This window comes from Sander lucioperca, chromosome 9 (genome assembly GCF_008315115.2).
Source record: "Sander lucioperca isolate FBNREF2018 chromosome 9, SLUC_FBN_1.2, whole genome shotgun sequence".
In the NCBI taxonomy this organism is placed as follows: domain Eukaryota; kingdom Metazoa; phylum Chordata; class Actinopteri; order Perciformes; family Percidae; genus Sander; species Sander lucioperca.
The window spans coordinates 31,005,276-31,023,988 of record NC_050181.1 but is presented as its reverse complement, the minus strand read 5'-3'; the positions used below and the strand labels follow the sequence as shown (position 1 = coordinate 31,023,988).

The following is an 18,713-nucleotide window of genomic DNA, read 5'->3' as shown; positions in this document are numbered from 1 at the left end:
AGTGCATCAGGGCTGAGAGGAAGGTAAACAACCGTGATAAGGGGTACCTTCAATTCAATTCAATTCAATTCAATTCAATTCAATTCAATTTTATTTATAGTATCAAATCATAACAAGAGTTATCTCGAGACACTTTACAGATAGAGTAGGTCTAGACCACACTCTATAAAGCCCCAACAATTCCAATAGTTCCCCCAAGAGCAAGCATTAGCAGTGGCTATTGCGACAGTGGCGAGGAAAAACTCCCTTTTAGGAAGAAACCTCGGCAGACCCAGACTCTTGGTGGGCGGTGTCTGACGGTTGGGGTTATGACGGTACAGGATGTAGCGTGGCACAGCAGAGCATGGGTGGACGCGGTGGACGCAGCAGGACGTAGCCGGACATTGCAGGGAATCGCAGAGTGTAGCAGGGTGTAGCAGGTCCATAGCCACAGCTGCACCCAAGACCCAGGTCTTGGTGTCGCCCTAATCCGAGGCGATGTTCTGGGCGAAGAAGAAACATAAGGACTCTGGGGAGTAAACTCCCCAGAGCTAGATGAGTAACAAGCACTTCTGAGACAGGATGTGCATAAAAGGAAACAAAAGAAAAGAGCGTGTCATAAAAAGGAACTTCCTTGGCAGTCTAGAATTATAACAGCATAACTAGGAGAGGCACTATATTATTGATTATACGATAGGTAAATCTGATGACTGTAAAGAGAAGCAGAGAAAAGCAGGGGTGCTGTGTCTGCAGCTATACACCCTGCCCCGCCGGTCTAGGCGTTCACTGCAACTCCTCACTCCCTAACTATAAGCTTTATCAAAGAGGAGAGTTTTCAGTTTAGTCTTAAATGTAGCGACGGTGTCTGCCCCCCGAACCCAGATTGGGAGCTGGTTCCACAGGAGAGGAGCCTGATAGCTGAAGGCTCTGCCTCCCATTCTACTTTTAGAGACTCTAGGAATCACAAGTAACTCTGCATTCTGGGAGCGTAGTGCTCTAGTGGGACAATAAGGTACTAAGAGGTCCTCAAGATATGAAGGAGCTTGACCATTTAGAGCTTTATAGGTCAGAAGAAGGATTTTAAATTCAATCCTGGATTTTACAGGAAGCCAATGGAGAGAAGCTAATACAGGAGAAATATGATCTCTTTTCTTAGTTCTTGTCAGAACACGCGCTGCAGCATTCTGGATCAGCTGGAGAGTCCTAACGGACTTATTTGAGCATCCTGATAATAAGGAATTACAGTAGTCCAGCCTGGAAGTAACGAATGCATGGACTAGTTTTTCTGCATCGTTTTGAGATAGGATGTTCCTAATTTTAGCAATGTTACGAAGGTGAAAAAAGGCTGTTCTAGAGGTGTGTTTTAGATGGGCGTTAAAGGATAGATCCTGATCAAAAATAACTCCTAGATTTCTGACAGTAGTACTGGAGGCCAGGGCAATGCCATCCAGAGTAATTATATCTTCGGCTAATGAGGTTCGTAGGGGTTTGGAGCCCAGGACAATAACTTCGGTTTTGTTTGAGTTTAACATCAGGAAATTGTAGGCCATCCATGATTTTATATCTTTAATGCAAGCTTGAAGTTTAGCTAGCTGGCTGGTTTCGTCTGGCTTGATTGACAGATATAATTGGGTGTCATCCGCATAACAGTGAAAGTTAATTGAGTGTTTCCTAATAATATTGCCTAGAGGAAGCATATATAAGGAGAATAGAATTGGTCCAAGCACTGAGCCTTGAGGAACGCCATGGTTCATTTTAGCGTAATTGGAGGGTTTATTGTTAACATTAACAAATTGCGATCGATCAGAGAAGTAGGACTTAAACCAGTTTAGTGCGATTCCTTTAATGCCAACTAAATGTTCCAGTCTCTGTAAGAGGATGGTATGGTCAATAGTATCGAATGCAGCACTAAGATCTAATAAGACAAGTACGGAGACAAGTCCTTTGTCTGATGCAGTTAGAAGATCGTTAGTGATTTTCACCAGTGCCGTCTCTGTGCTATGATGCTTTCTAAATCCTGACTGAAAGTCCTCAAATAAGCTATTGCTATGTAGAAAATCACATAACTGATTAGCGACTACTTTCTCAAGGATCTTGGAGAGAAATGGAAGGTTAGATATAGGTCTATAGTTGGCTAAGACCTCAGGATCGAGGGTGGGTTTTTTCAGTAGAGGTTTTATCACAGCTACTTTAAATGACTGCGGTACATAACCTGTCAATAAAGACATATTTATCATATCTAGCAATGAAGTGTTAACCACGGGTAACGCTTCTTTAAGTAGCCTCGTTGGGATGGGGTCCAAGAGACAGGTAGATGGCTTAGCTGAAGAGACCTTTAGCATTAATTGTTGAGGGTTTATAGGATAAAAGCAATCTAAGTATATGTCAGGTCTAGTCGTTCTTTCTAGCAGTCTGTCAGTTAAAGGTGACCCATTAGAGGTTGGGGGAAAGAGGTGATGAATAGTATCTCTAATTGTTATAATTTTATCGTTAAAGAAACTCATGAAGTCGTCACTACTCAGAGCTATAGGAATAGATGGCTCAACAGAGCTGTGACTATCTGTCAGCCTGGCTACAGTGCTGAAAAGAAACCTTGGGTTGTTCTTATTTTCTTCTATTAGTGATGAATAGTAGTCTGATCTGGCCTTTCTTAGGGTCTTCCTATAGGTTTTCAGACTGTCTTGCCAGTCTAAACGAGATTCTTCCAGTTTGGTGGAACGCCATTTACTTTCAAGTTTGCGCGAGATTTGCTTTAATTTACGAGTTTGGGAGTTATACCAAGGTGCTAGTTTCCTTTGCTTCATCGTCTTCTTTTTAAGGGGAGCAACAGAGTCTAAAGTCGTCCGTAGGCAGGCCGTAGCATCGTCTACGAAATGATCAATTTGAGAGGGACTAAAGTTTACATAAAGATCCTCTGTTATATTACGGCACGTTAATGAGTTTAGTGCTGTTGGAATATCTTCCTTAAATTTAGCTATAGCACTGTCAGATAGGCTTCTAGCCAATTGAATCTAGCAGTGAATTGAAAGCAGTACTAAGGCTATTGCTGTCAACGTCCACATGGATATTAAAATCACCTACAATAAGTACTTTGTCTGATTTTAGGACTACACATGATAAAAACTCTGAGAATTCCGATAAAAATTCACAATATGGACCTGGTGCTCGGTAGACAACAACAAATATAATTGGCTGTACTGTTTTCCATGTTGAATGCTGAAGGTTAAGAACGAGATTTTCAAAAGAGTTATAATTTAGTTTAGGTTTAGGATTAATTAACAGGTTTGAGTCAAATATGGCTGCAACTCCCCCTCCTCGGCCTGAGCCTCTAGGAATTTGAGTATTAATATGAGTGGGAGGAGTGGCTTCATTTAGACTGACATAATCTTCATGGCCCAGCCAGGTTTCAGTTAGACAGAATAGATCAATTTGATTATCGAATATCAATTTGTTTACTAGTATTGCTTTAGAAGACAGAGATCTGATATTTAGTAGACCGCATCTAATTTTCCTATCCTGTTCTATCATTGCAGTGGTAGTTGTAATTCCAATTAGGTTGTTAAGTATTGCCCCTTTTTTGGTTACCTGTGACTGACGTGAACTGGATGCTAAATTGACTATGTTTGCAGTCAACTTCTTATTACTTAGGGGATTCAACACTTTGTATGGTCTATTGTTGATTATAACTGGAATAGTACTAGTATTACATGTTACCCTGCAGAAAACATTTTCAGATTCATTCACTTGTAAAGTGCCATTAGGATCAATACCTGGGGGGCATGAATCTGTGATATTTTCAACAGAATGTCAATACTTAACTTTCAGTGTGGTCGCAGCAAGAGTCAGACTAAGAAGGCAATTTCAACACAGCAGACTTCCTCAACTAAGGTCATAACATCTAGTCCACTGCCAAACACCTTACTGGTTGCCATGGATGTCTTTGGCCTCTCCATCCCCGGCACACCGTCTGCAGCCTCCAGTCGCCTCATATTTCAGCAGCCGTGGCCAGCTCCAGCTAGGGCTGCTCGAATATGGAAAGAAATATGATCATAATTATTTCGGTCAATATTGAAATCACGATAATTTAACACGATTACTCGCTGACTTCTGGAAAGATGTTGCAATTATTGAACTTAAACAGTGGAACACGTTAAATAAATCAACAGTTAAAAAAAAAAAAAAAAAAAGTGAAATTTGCCTTAATACTTTTTCATATTTAAACTTATGTCATTGTCATGTCACTTACTGATATTTTTTGTGTGGAACAATTTGTATTCATACATGTAATCCAACAGCCCTTTCAAGGGTATAATTAAACAAACGCAACCTTATTTCTAGACACACAGTACTCAGCTGACTAGCTAACACCGTCAGGTTCAGCAGATAAAACCTAAATAAAATCCGTCCTTAATCAACTTTAATGATCCTGGTAATCCAACATCAATAACTAACTAAATAAAAGTTGTCAGAGATTCACTACTGAACTTCGTAATTGTTGGTGTAGTGATACCTTCACAGCTGGCGAAGTCAAGCTAACAAACGAGCTAACAAACTAGCAGGCAATCGGTCGGCTACCAAGATAAAAATATATATAATTACGCTGTGCACACATACAAATAAATATCAGTATATGCATCATAAAGGGCCTCTGATAAAATATAGACAGTTGACAATTCAAAAGAGGTAGCTATTTAATCAACTTACCTCAGAAGTTACTCCACGGCCAGCAATGAAAATGAATGATGTCCGACACCGTGAATGGATTGTTTGGAACTATGCGAGACTGCATACCCCGGAAGTAGGCGGCAAAAAGCGTACAACGGAGTCCAATGGGAGTGTCGCCACTCTGTCTTTCTGTATCACTCTGGATAAATCTAGCCCAGAGAGTTGCGGAGGACCTGCAGTTTTCTGGGAGCTTGTTCCAGACATGTGGAGCATAAAAACTGAACGCTGCTTCTCCTTGTTTAGTTCTGACTCTGGGGAAAACAAGCAGACCTGTCCCAGACGACCTGAGAGGTCTGGGTGGGTCATACTGTAGTAGCAGATCAGAAATGTATTTTGGCCCTAAACCGTTTAGTGATTTATAAACCAGCAAAAGTATTTTGAAATCAATTCTTTGAGGCACTGGAAGCCAGTGTAAAGATTTCAGAACTGGAGTGATGTGATCCACTTTCTTGGTCTTAGTGAGGACTGGAGCAGCAGCGTTTTGAATCAGCTGCAGCTGTCTGATTGATTTTTTAGGGAGACCTGTAAAGACAGCGTTACAGTAGTCAAGTCTACTGAAGATAAAAGCATGGACAAGTTTTTCCAAATCCTGCTGAGACATAAGTCCTTTAACCCTTGATATATGCTTAAGGTGATAATAGGCTGACTTTGTAATTGTCTTAATGTGGCTGTTGAAATTCAAGTCTGAGTCCATGACTACACCAAGATTTCTGGCTTTGTCTGTTGTTTGAAGCTGAGCGCTGACTTTTAATCGTTCCTCTTTTGCTCCATAAACAACCACCTCAGTTTTTTCTTCATTTAATGTAAGAAAGTTCTGGCACATCCAGTCGTTAATTTGTTCAATGCACTTAGTCAGTTTTTGTATTGGACTATAGTTCCCTGGGCCCAGTTTTTCAAAAGTAATCCAGTGGGATTTAGGATCACGGATTTGATCAAATCTTGGAAATGGGTTTTTGAAAAGCAAAAGAGGGATTCCGAACAAGATTTGATCTGGATCAAACCTGCCCTTTGGGTTTTTCAAAACTTGGAACTCGGTTTGGGATCTATTTAGTCCAAAAAAACAGGATTATCCTGATCCCATCAGAAGGGTGGATTCAGTTGTGATTTTTCAAACCAAATAAAATCAGAGAGGTTTTTTTAAAGCTACATTGTGTAAGAATTTCTCCCATCTAGCGGTGAAATTGTATATGACAACCAACTAAGTATTACTTTCGAGCCCCTCCCATTCCGTGTCTCCTACGGTGACCGTGTTATTCCAAGATTAACATGGCTTCCAGTACAACTTTGTCCATGAGTGTTTCTTCCAGTGATGAGGTTACTTTAGAAAACAATTACAAATTGCATTTAGTTATTAAAGCCTGGTTCACACAGGACGATTTTAAGATTGTCGGCCGATTTTCCAATCCTGAGAGACCCCACACACGGCGATAAAAAATCACGGGTCAAACAGTTTTGGTCGTACAGTGTGTGGTGCGCAGCACACGGCAAAAACAACACATCACACACAAACCGATTTGACTCCCGAGCATTCCCAGGTCAGACGGGAAATCTCGCAAAATCCCTCAAGATCAAACGTGATTTCAGAGTAAACAATCATGGCGGACGAAGAGGTTGCAGTGGCGATAATTTGTAGTTTGTTTTTAACCGAAAATAAACGTTATCAAATGAAAAGGCGATAGTCAAAGAAGTGGAGACAACGCGAGCATGGACTATACTTGCTATACTTATCTCCGACGTCCACCGGACTTTCTGGTGCGCCATGCCGCCGGCTGTTTTGATTTTGTTTCCCGGTGCTTTCCTCGCCGCCTCGTCACCTCGCTTTCTGATTGGCTACACGCCACAGTCCACAGGCTGCGTGCCCTAGATGAAGGTTTTCTCCGGATTCATAGGCAGTACAGGGAGGAAATCACAGCATTAGGCCATATATAAGAGAGCCAGGAGACGACAATAGAGAGTTCCAATATGCTGCCTACAGGCATTTCATTTTCTGGCAGCATGGGTCTCTAGGGCAGGGTAATAGAACAGTGATCCCAAGTTGCTGTGTGTGTAGGATAAGGGATACATTCCCTGACCTTCAGGGACAGTACACTGGTTTCATCCCTGGAATTTAAATCACCTGCCTTTAATTTTGTGTTATTGTAAATAGTTTTGTAAGTGTTCTTGTATATATACTGTCCGTTCATTTTTACAGTGTATCTTTTCCACTGTTAATATATTTAGATTTTATGAAAATAAACCTTTTCATAATTGATAAGACACTGTTCGTGCTGTATTTCTTATACATTACATACATCCACAAACGTATAATACGAAAAGGTGCTGTAGTAATTTTCTATTTTGAAACAAAATGACAATTGATATTTGCAATATATATTTATTTACAGAAATTAACATTTATGGTATTTACACATGAACCCTTCCTTTTCACGGTGCCTTTGAAGCAACATGGATCAGCAATAGGGATCATTCTAAAGTTGCGGCCTCCTGGAAAGCAGATCCTGTGGAAGACATGCAGTGTCATTAGACATACAGACCATTTTACAGTTCAACATATTGTTATTAATCTGTATAGTGCTATTCCGCCTACACAGAGTTACAGGCAAAAAGGTAATAAGGTACAATGAAGGCATGCACATGTGCATCACATACCAAGACCTCTGCTGACTTGTGTCCACATCAGCTCTGATATGGGTGGTGGAGGTATATGGGGGACGACACCAAGTCTTCTTGGGTCATTGGGCCGAAGGCTTCTCCTTCGAGGCATCCCATCTGCACTTCTGAGTCTTTTGTTTAGAATTTTCCCCTACAGTTCTAAGATGTATTTGTAGGTTTTCTCAGATTTCAGGGCGTACAAGCTGTATCGTCTTGCATGTTTGTTGTACAGTCTTCTGAAACTCTAATGACACAAAGGTCAAGTATTACAGGTCAATTACTCATTACAACAACTGTAGAAAAGGCCCCAAAGTTATGTTAGTGTTACAATTATTTAGTACAGTTGACCATATTGTTTATGCTTCACGTTTACTCTCGTTTATTCAGTGCTTATAACAGGGTAGCCAAAGTGCGTGCTGGTTGGTATATTATAGCTGACGTCACACGGTTAATTAGCAGTAAGATAGTCAGTCAGTTGGAGTGTAGTTGTGAGCAGCATTTTCTTCAGAGTGTGCGTAAATGAGAAGAGTAAGTATATCTGCTGCACCACTCGTAATATTGTATTTCTTTGTTAGACCAGCTTTCATTTCTGCTATTTAATGTGGACGAGAGTTAAGAGTTTAAGGGGTCGCCACGCTACGCAACCACTGTGCTAATTATAGCCACGTTCATTCAAGCTAGTTTGTCGCCTTCGGCTCACCCGACTCAGTACGTCGGGTCGGGTCAGAATATGTAACATTGTGTTTAAACATGTTGATACGTTTTATATTTGTTGTTGAAATTGTTCAGTACTTTGTGGTTGAGTAAAATAAGTAATTAGTGGTGTTGAATAGTGTTATCTGTGCCGCTATTGAGGCTTCTCTATCGAGACTTTGCTAGCTTGAACGGAATATAACATCCGGTCTGGGATTTTCACAATAAAGGCATCAAGCCGTCTACTTAGTTGGAGGCTTTAAAGCGTATCATAGATAACAGGAAGTGCTGTCTACGTTAGCAGTAACTTAACGGATGGTGGAAAATCTATGAGAATCCCATATAATAAGTGTTTGAATCCCTCTTCTCTGCTTATATTCTTGGAGTTTAAGAGGTATATAGCCATATGCTGATTATTGTTTATTTATGTTTGGTAATGTATATTAGTGTTTAAAGAGGAATGAGTATACACATATGTTTCTTTATTCATTTGTATTTGTTTCTCTGTTTATAGAAACCACACTCACACTCAAATGTATAAAAGGAACAAGGAAGAAATAAACAGAAAAGGAACATCTCTCAGCTCTTCATTTATTTACTCACAGGATATTTGGCCTTAAGTGGTGTTCTGGCCGACACACCTGCGTGAACTTAGTGATAACCCTACAACTAGCACCAAGACTGAGTATCTACCCATTATCTACATTACATTGACGGTCCTTCGAGCCGGATCACTGGGTTTACGTCGGAGATGGAATTACATCCAGAGTATGATGCTAGTGGTGCACGTCCCAAACGGCATATTCGCCCACCTGTGCGCTATGCAGATTATGAGGTCGGTCATCTAGACTACATCGGTCAGAGGTACAGAGAGGAATTAAAGAGTACTCACCAGGAGGGAAAGGCCAGGATGACATCCCTCACCTCCCCTTATGACTCCCCCCTTCGCCTGCAGAGGAGGGATGCTATTCTTCAAGAGATGGACCTGGGTTATAGGGCTGAGAGCCAACAGCACAGCCAGAAGAATCAGCTAGCCCCCCAACGGTTTCCAGAGAGAGAGTTTAGGGAACAGCCACGAGATTACTCTACTCCCCTACCTCCAGCGCTGCACCCCATACATCCACATGAGGACAGCCGAGTTGAGTTAGATGACATTCGTCATGAAAGACGCCTCCTGCAGCAGACACAGCGGCACATGGCATCGGATTTAGTCGAGCTTAGAGAGCTGCAAGTAGATATGAGACAGTTAGTAGATGCTGTTTGCAACATACAGAGTCCAACATCTTTTCATATCAGAAAGCCAGAGTTAACGGTGATGCCGCCACGGCCACCTGTTGAAAGTGAACCTAAAGCTGAGGAAGAGGATGATTGGCCTGCACCACCGCCATGGCCAGCCCCAGTAACGGATGAACTCCTGCCTGGTGACCCACCTATGCTACATCCTCTTATCAGGAGAATAGATGAGGCTCCAAGAATTAAGGAAGAAGCTCAGCCAGCCCCAGCTCCTGGCATGTTCGTGGGCCAGCCACAAGTTAGCCACTCAGCACAAGGAGCCCATCCACCTCCCTGGTTCAAGCCCGTTCAGCTCCGGCCGCAGCCGCACAGTTTATCTCCAGCTGAGCCCAAGTACTCTACGGCTTATGGTGGTCAACGAAGTGAGCTTGGCTGCAACCCAACGCCCCCACAGCGACATCTAAGCATGGCGTGGACACAGCCACTGCCCTTCAGATCACCTGAGGGTCATAACTCCAACGTCCCAGAGCCAAGTTACCGTGGGCCACGCCCAACAATCCGCAACTTCTCAAGTCGGGACCCAAGTGAGTTTGCACGGCTCAAGATTTCATTGGAGAACCTCTTACCACATGATGCATCTGAGCTGTTTAAATACCAAGTGTTGGTCGATCACCTGCAACTAGAAGAAGCCAGGTTAATAGCAGACGCTTACCTTAACTCCTCAACACCCTTCTCAGACACAATGGTTGCCCTAAATGACAAGTTTGGCCAACCACATCAGATAGCGCTGAGGCGTATTGCTGCTGTGATGGACTCACCAGACATAAGGCGGGGAGACTTTGCTGCATTTGAGAAGTTTTCACTCCAGATACAGTCACTTGTGGGAATGCTGAAAACACTAGGCCACGAGGGTGAAGTGGAACTACAGTGTGGCTCACACGTTGCTCGTCTGCTGAGCAAGCTGCCACCTGAGCAGAGAGCCGAGTTTCGCCGCTGCATGTACCATCAGGGCACACAAACCCACACCTTAACTAATCTTTCGGAGTGGCTGAAATACGAGTCTTGGTGCCAGGACTCTGAAGGACAGTTAGCTGTGAGAGGAGCTCAGGAGAAACCGGTGTCCAGACCTGAGGGTAGGAAGGGTAAGCACCCCACCACTGTCCTCCATGGTGTGAAGGACACCACTAAGAAACCAGAGGCTCCAGTGCCAAGCGGCTCTTTCAAAGGGAACAAGAGCAAGCCATACTGTCCATTCTGCAACAACGAGGAACACTACCTCAGTCAGTGTACAGAGGTATCCAGGCTAACAAAGGATCAGCTGACCGAATGGATAAAAAGCAACAAGAGGTGTTGGCGATGTGCACGGCCACACCAGGCGGCCCAATGCAACTTAAAGAAGACATGTAGCCTTTGCCAAGGGAAACACCTCCAGGTGCTGCATGAGGTGAATATGAGGTCACCTAAGGAGGCAGCATCAACACAGGCAGCGGAAAACCATAGCACAAGGGGCACAACAGAGGTTCTGTATCTAGACCGACCCACTGAAGGCAGTCGGGTCCTTCTGAAAGTTGTCAAAGTCCGTATTCACCATGGTGACCAATCGATCAACACCTACGCCATACTTGATGATGGTTCAGAGAGAACTATGCTGTTGCCAGATGCTGCAGAGAAGCTAGGTGTGCAGGGGACTCAAGAGGACCTGCCACTACGCACAATTAGAGAGGAAGTGCAGACCCTCAGGGGTGCATCGGTGTCGTTCTCCATTTCTTCGCCATCAAAGCCAAAGAGCAAGTTCAAGATTACAGGTGCATTCACCAGTGCTCGCATTGGACTAGCTGCCCATACCTACCCCATGGAGCAACTCCGGAACACCTACAAGCACCTTATTGGCCTTCCCATACGGACCCTTACAAATGTTAAGCCCCTGCTTCTCATTGGGAGTGACCATCCCCATCTTGTCACTCCCATTGAACCTGTCAGATTGGGACCTCCAGGTGGGCCTGCGGCCATCCGCACAAGGCTGGGCTGGACACTGCAGGGCCCAGCAAGTGTAGTCCGTTACCTGGCCCAACCAAAGCAGTGTCTATTCACCACAGTAGCACCTCAGGTGAGCGAGCTGATGAAACATGTTGAGAGATTATGGCAAGTCGACAGTGTCCCATTCAGAAGCGAGAAACTAGTTACTCGTTCAAGGCAAGACCAAGAGGCCATCAGCATCCTTGAGACCAAAACCTTCAGGGTAGAGGTTGATGGCATTCTACGTTACGCCACCCCGCTGCTCTGCCGGAGAGACATGCCACTCTTTCAGGCTACTAAAGAAGCCGTCATGCCCAGCTTACGAAGTGTAGAGAGGCGACTGGCCAGAGACCCTGTACAGGCAGAAGCCTACAGAGTGGAGATGGAGAAACTGATAAAGGCAGGCTCTGTCATCAAGCATGGACCAGAAGTTCCAGCCGAGGAAGGTTGTGAGGCATGGTACATCCCTCACCATATGGTGAGCCATAATGGCAAGAATCGGCTGGTATTCAACTGCTCCTATCAGTATCGAGGGCAGAATCTCAATGACTATCTGCTGCCTGGGCCGACCTTAGGAGCATCACTGCTGGGGGTTCTGCTACGATTCCGCGAGCATGCAGTTGCAGTTAGCGGAGACATCAGAGGCATGTTCCACCAAGTTCGCCTCCTCCCAGAAGATCGTGCTCTCCTTAGATTTCTTTGGCGCGATGTCAGTCAAGAAGGACCTCCTGCAGTGTACGAGTGGCAGGTGCTACCGTTTGGAACAACATGTAGCCCATGCTGTGCCACATTTGCCTTGCAACGCCACGTCTCTGATAACACCCAGCCAGATGAAGACGTGAGGATCTCAGTCGAGAAATGTTTTTATGTGGATAACTGCCTCCAGAGCGTCCCCACAATTGCTGAGGCAAGGCACCTTGTCGACAAACTACGAGCCCTTCTTGCATCTGCAGGCTTCGATCTCCGTCAGTGGGCCAGCAACGACCCAGGTGTAATAAGTCACCTACCAGAAGAGAGCTGCTCAGCTAGTGTTGAGTTATGGCTGGCTCAGAACAAGACAGATACCCCAGAATCTACTCTAGGGCTAAGCTGGCTCTTCCACACTGATGTCCTTGGCTACAAGCATCGTCATGTGGAGTACGGTGTCCCCACGATGCGTAATATCTACAAGGTGCTAGCGAGTCAGTACGACCCCTTGGGGTTCATCCTACCCTACACCACCAGGGCTAAGATAATCGTCCGACACCTGTGGGACAAACACAGGGGATGGGATGATCCACTACTACCGCAGGAGCTTCTGCAGCAGTGGAAAGCCTGGGAAGAAGAACTACAAGTTTTACCTCAAGTCACCCTGCCCCGACCGTACTTGTCGAAGGACGTGGACATCTCCGGTCTTCAGAGAGAGGTGCATGTATTTTGCGACGCCTCAGAAGAGGCTTATGGCTCAGTGGCGTACCTCCGGACCACTGACAGACACGGTGAAGTTCATCTGTCATTCTTGATGGCCCGTTCCAGAGTTGCTCCCAAGCGATTTCACTCTATGCCCCGATTGGAACTCTGTGCTGCCCTTACTGGTGCACAGCTCTCACAGGTGCTGAAGAGGGAGCTTACCATACATATTGATCAGACAACCCTTTGGTCAGATTCCACAACGGTGCTGACATGGCTGAAGTCTGAATCCTGCCGATTCAAAGTCTTTGTGGGCACCCGCGTGGCCGAGATACAGGAGCTGACTGACAGGCATGCCTGGAGATATGTTGATACCGCAAGGAACCCTGCTGATGACGTAACACGAGGGAAAAGGCTGCGAGAGCTTGTTCAGCCAAATAGATGGAGCCTGGGACCCACTTTCCTCTTGACTAGTCCAGACTCATGGCCAGAGGACCCCACTGTTGACCAAGCAGAAGATACCTCAGAGCTGCGCAAATCTACCTTCTGTGGGGTCGCCGCAGTTGCATCAAGCCAATCTACTTCAGACATGGGCCAGTACGGCTCTTGGAAGGAGCTGCTGGAAGAGACAGTGCAGGAGCTGCATGGGGCGGCCAACTCTAATGATAAGCCCACAGCTGAAGACTACCGACAGGCTGAACAGCTGATACTGCAGAGGGCTCAGAGGGATTGTTTTCAGCAAGAATACAGCCTACTGAAAGCTGGTAAGCCAGTCCCCAGCAGCAGCCGACTTCGCACGCTGTCTCCGGAGCTGGATGAAAGGGGAGAGCTCATCCGGGTTGGAGGACGACTCCGTCGAGCAGAAGGCCTAGAACTGACCACTCTCCATCCAGTCATCTTAGACCCAAGTCACCGAGTGACTACGCTTCTGATCCAAGACTTTGACAACCGCCTCCGCCACCCAGGTCCAGAGCGGGTGTTTGCCGAGCTTCGACGCTCTTTCTGGATCCTGCGAGGGCGTGAGGCTGTCCGGCGCTACCAGTACAGCTGCGCTGACTGTCGACGATGGAGGGCAAGACCTACAGTGCCGAAGATGGCAGACCTGCCATCAGCCCGTATGCGCCTTTTCAAGCCTGCTTTCTATTCTACAGGGATGGACTGCTTTGGGCCATTTGAGATCAAAGTGGGCCGACGCCGGGAGAAGAGATGGGGGATCATCTTCAAGTGCCTCACAACTAGGGCGGTGCACTTGGACCTCCTCAGCTCTATTGACACTGACGCTTTTCTGATGTCCCTTCGTCGATTTATCGCCCGTAGAGGAACGCCTGCTGAGCTGTTCTCCGATCAGGGGACAAATTTCAAGGGAGGTGAGCGAGAGCTCCGCGAGACCTTTGTTGGAATGTCTAACGAACTGCAACATCTCCTTGCACCACAGAAGATCTCGTTCCACTTTAACCCCCCAGCAGCTCCCCACTTCGGAGGGGTGTGGGAGAGGGAGATACGCTCAGTTAAGAGTGCACTCTATGCCACCGTTGGTGCTCAACCTGTTCCTGAAGAAGTGCTTCGCACCGTACTGACTGAGGTGGAAGGGATCCTCAACAGTAAGCCCTTGGGTTATGTTTCTTCAGATGCCAGCGACCCAGATCCAGTGACCCCCAGTGTTCTTCTTATGGGGCGGCCTGATGGTTCTCTACCGCAGGTAGTCTACCCCGAAAGCGAGCTCATCTGTCGCCGACGTTGGAAACACTCCCAAGTTTTGGCTGACCACTTTTGGGCCCGTTTCATCCGGCTCTACTTGCCGAGTCTGCAAGCTCGCCAGAAGTGGCAGGCTACACCAGCTGATATCGCAGGGGACTGTGTAGTGATGATCACTGATCCACATCTTCCGAGGGCCCTCTGGCCCATTGGGAGAGTGGTCAAGACTCATCCCAGCCCTGACGGGCACATCAGAGCCGCTGATGTAAAGGTGAAGGACAGAGTCTACACCCGGCCAGTTGCCAGACTGATTGTCCTCCCTGCACTTCCTTCTGGAGAAGATGGAGACAGTTCTACTCCTGCCACTACACCCCAGCCATAGAACTTTGTTGCCTTTATAGATGAGCAAATTTATTACATATATTTGGGGGCGGCTGTAGAAAAGGCCCCAAAGTTATGTTAGTGTTACAATTATTTAGTACAGTTGACCATATTGTTTATGCTTCACGTTTACTCTCGTTTATTCAGTGCTTATAACAGGGTAGCCAAAGTGCGTGCTGGTTGGTATATTATAGCTGACGTCACACGGTTAATTAGCAGTAAGATAGTCAGTCAGTTGGAGTGTAGTTGTGAGCAGCATTTTCTTCAGAGTGTGCGTAAATGAGAAGAGTAAGTATATCTGCTGCACCACTCGTAATATTGTATTTCTTTGTTAGACCAGCTTTCATTTCTGCTATTTAATGTGGACGAGAGTTAAGAGTTTAAGGGGTCGCCACGCTACGCAACCACTGTGCTAATTATAGCCACGTTCATTCAAGCTAGTTTGTCGCCTTCGGCTCACCCGACTCAGTACGTCGGGTCGGGTCAGAATATGTAACATTGTGTTTAAACATGTTGATACGTTTTATATTTGTTGTTGAAATTGTTCAGTACTTTGTGGTTGAGTAAAATAAGTAATTAGTGGTGTTGAATAGTGTTATCTGTGCCGCTATTGAGGCTTCTCTATCGAGACTTTGCTAGCTTGAACGGAATATAACATCCGGTCTGGGATTTTCACAATAAAGGCATCAAGCCGTCTACTTAGTTGGAGGCTTTAAAGCGTATCATAGATAACAGGAAGTGCTGTCTACGTTAGCAGTAACTTAACGGATGGTGGAAAATCTATGAGAATCCCATATAATAAGTGTTTGAATCCCTCTTCTCTGCTTATATTCTTGGAGTTTAAGAGGTATATAGCCATATGCTGATTATTGTTTATTTATGTTTGGTAATGTATATTAGTGTTTAAAGAGGAATGAGTATATACATATGTTTCTTTATTCATTTGTATTTGTTTCTCTGTTTATAGAAACCACACTCACACTCAAATGTATAAAAGGAACAAGGAAGAAATAAACAGAAAAGGAACATCTCTCAGCTCTTCATTTATTTACTCACAGGATATTTGGCCTTAAGTGGTGTTCTGGCCGACACACCTGCGTGAACTTAGTGATAACCCTACAACTAGCACCAAGACTGAGTATCTACCCATTATCTACATTACAACAACTGACAAACTTGAGAGCACATATCAATCCCAAACCACTGTGTGCCTGCGTGTTTACTTTACAAGACTGCATATATTAAACTTACATTTGTTTGCCCTCGGACGTAGTACTTGTTGGTCTGTTGCAGTGGAAATTGTAGTCAAGAGCTGCCAGCAAAACTCTTGCCTCATAAACCGGGGGAGTGAAAGCATAGCGCTTGCTGGCATACATCAGAAAATGGTTCTGGAATGACTCCAGGTCTGCTGTTGATCTGGTTGAATAGAAAAGAAATCAGTCACACACATTTGGTGTGTGTGTGTGTGTGTGTGTGTGTGTGTGTGTGTGTGCGCCTGCATGTGTGTATGTATACACAATTTTTGTACAATGTTACATGTTTACACGCTTTACCTGAAACGCAGATATTTGTGGACATCCTTCAGCCAACGCTTGTTGAAAACAATGTCCACCAATGCTTTGTGAGACTTGGAATATCTCTGGATCCACTGCTTCCCAAGCCCTTCTCCCAGATCGCCATGTTGGCAGCTTCCAATTTGCCATGTGTGGATGTTGCAGACATGGTGACAAATGCCAATCCAAAGTGCCTGTGCGAGAAAGAGAGAGAGAGAGAGAGAGAGAGAGAGAGAGAGAGAGATACACTGTGTTCCAAATTATTATGCAAACTATATTTTTCACTGATTTTCCTAAATAGTCAATGCAAATGACAGTCAGTATAATATTCAAGTCACCAACCGTCAGGGTATAAGTCGAATTTCATTGAACAAACCAGCCAATGAAAACAGTATATTTTTTTAAATATTTAAAAATAAAAAACTGAAAATGCACTGTTCCAAATTATTATGCACAACAGAGTTTCAAAGCATTTTATAGGTTGTAAAGAACTGAAAATCAAACCCATCTTAACAGGGCAAGTTACATGTTAACATAGGACCCATTCTTTGATTTCACCTTCACAGTTCTTGCATCCATTGAACTTGTGAGTTCATGGAGTTTCTGCTTTAATTTCTTTGTAGGATGTCAGAATAGCCCCCCAGTGCTGCTGTTTTGATGTGAACTGCCTCCCACCCTCATAGATCTTTTGCTTGAGGATGCTCCAAAGGTTCTCAATAGGGTTGAGGTCAGGGGAGGATGGGGTCCACACCATGGGTTTCTCTCCTTCTCTCCGCAGCCTATGACACAGAGGTATTCTTTGCAGCATGAGATTGTGCATTGTCATGCGTGAAAATGATTTTGCAAGGCACAGTTCTTCTTTTTGTACCATGGAAGAAAGTGGTCAGTCAGAAACTCTACATACTTTGCCAAGGTCATTTTCACACCTTCAGGGACCCTAAAGGGGCCTACCAGCTCTCTCCCCATGATTCCAGACCAAAACATGACTCCTCCACCTCCTTGCTGACGTCGCAGCCTTATTGGGACATGGTGGCCATCCACCAACCGTCCACTACTCCATCCATCTGGACCATCCAGGTTTGCATGGCACTCATCAGTAAACAAGAATTTCCACTGCAACCTTTTCTGCTTGTAAGGAGAGAAACTCATGGTGTGGCCCCCATCCTCCCCTGACCTCAACCCTATTGAGAACCTTTGGAGCATCCTCAAGCAAAAGATCTATGAGGGTGGGAGGCAGTTCACATCAAAACAGCAGCTCTGGGAGGCTATTCTGACATCCTACAAAGAAATTGAAGCAGAAACTCTCCATGAACTCACAAGTTCAATGGATGCAAGAATTGTGAAGGTGAAATCAAAGAATGGGTCTTATGTTAACATGAAACTTGCCCTGTTAAGATGGGTTTGATTGAAATAGCTTTTGATTTCAGTAAATATGACCTCCTAATGCTGCAAATTCAGCAAATGACCATTTTCAGTTCTTTACAACCTATAAAATGCTTTGAAACTCTGTTGTGCATAATAATTTGGAACAGTGCATTTTCAGTTTTTTATTTTTAAATATTAAAAAAAAAAATATTTCATTGGGTGGTTTGTTCAATGAAATTCGACTTATACCCTAACGGTTGGTGACTTGAATATTATACTGACTGTCATTTGCATTGACTATTGAGGAAAATCAGTGAAAAATATCATTTGCATAATAATTTGGAACACAGTGTATATATATAAATATATAGATATACCTATATCTATTAGGTGTGAATATTCACTGCTCTCCCGATTCGATTACGATTATCATGTCTTCGATTCGATATCTCGATGCATCAAATACATTTTTACTATTAAAGCCATATAGGATATTTAATTCATAGTTTTTCAAGCTTCAAAAACAAAACATTCTGCAGTGCTCTAATAAATAAATAAATTGGGTACATAAAACTACATCACTGAGCACATGGCACTTCCTGAATGTGCAAAACATAACAGAATATATAAACAGAAAAGTTGTTAGGCCTACATTAAATTGTAAACAGAAATAATCGATTATGGCCCGGCCGATTATCGATGCAGCATCGTCCATGTCCACGATTCGATGCATCGATTATTTGATTAATTTCAACACCTCTAATATCTATATCGTTATAGATATATCGATGCCTTTGGGAAATAAAAACAAAAATACTGAGGTATTCATTTTCAAACATTGTCCATGTAGAGCTAAGAAAATGCATATTTCATCCCAATAGTAGACTATAGCCAATGATTCCTATGAGTCTCTGAAACTGAAGTTTGACATTTGATTGTAAAGAAAACATTTATTATCTAACAAATAAGATGTGGTAATACACCCCTAATGTATAGTCTATTTACAGAAGATATATACACAGTAACATCAAC

At 44.2% G+C, this 18,713-nt stretch overlaps 1 protein-coding gene across 1 annotated transcript; it reads right to left on the bottom strand.

The window, feature by feature from the left end:
- Positions 1–7,494: 7,494 nt before the first annotated feature.
- On the bottom strand, positions 7,495–17,465 carry LOC118495859. The gene is made up of 4 exons (XM_036005174.1): positions 17,268–17,465; positions 16,317–16,510; positions 16,015–16,179; positions 7,495–7,600 (listed from the first exon to the last, which is right to left on the bottom strand). Exons 1-4 carry the CDS (start codon positions 17,463–17,465, stop codon positions 7,546–7,548), a joined length of 612 nt encoding a protein of 203 aa, XP_035861067.1. The 3' UTR covers positions 7,495–7,545.
- Between the last annotated feature and the right edge of the window lie 1,248 nt (positions 17,466–18,713).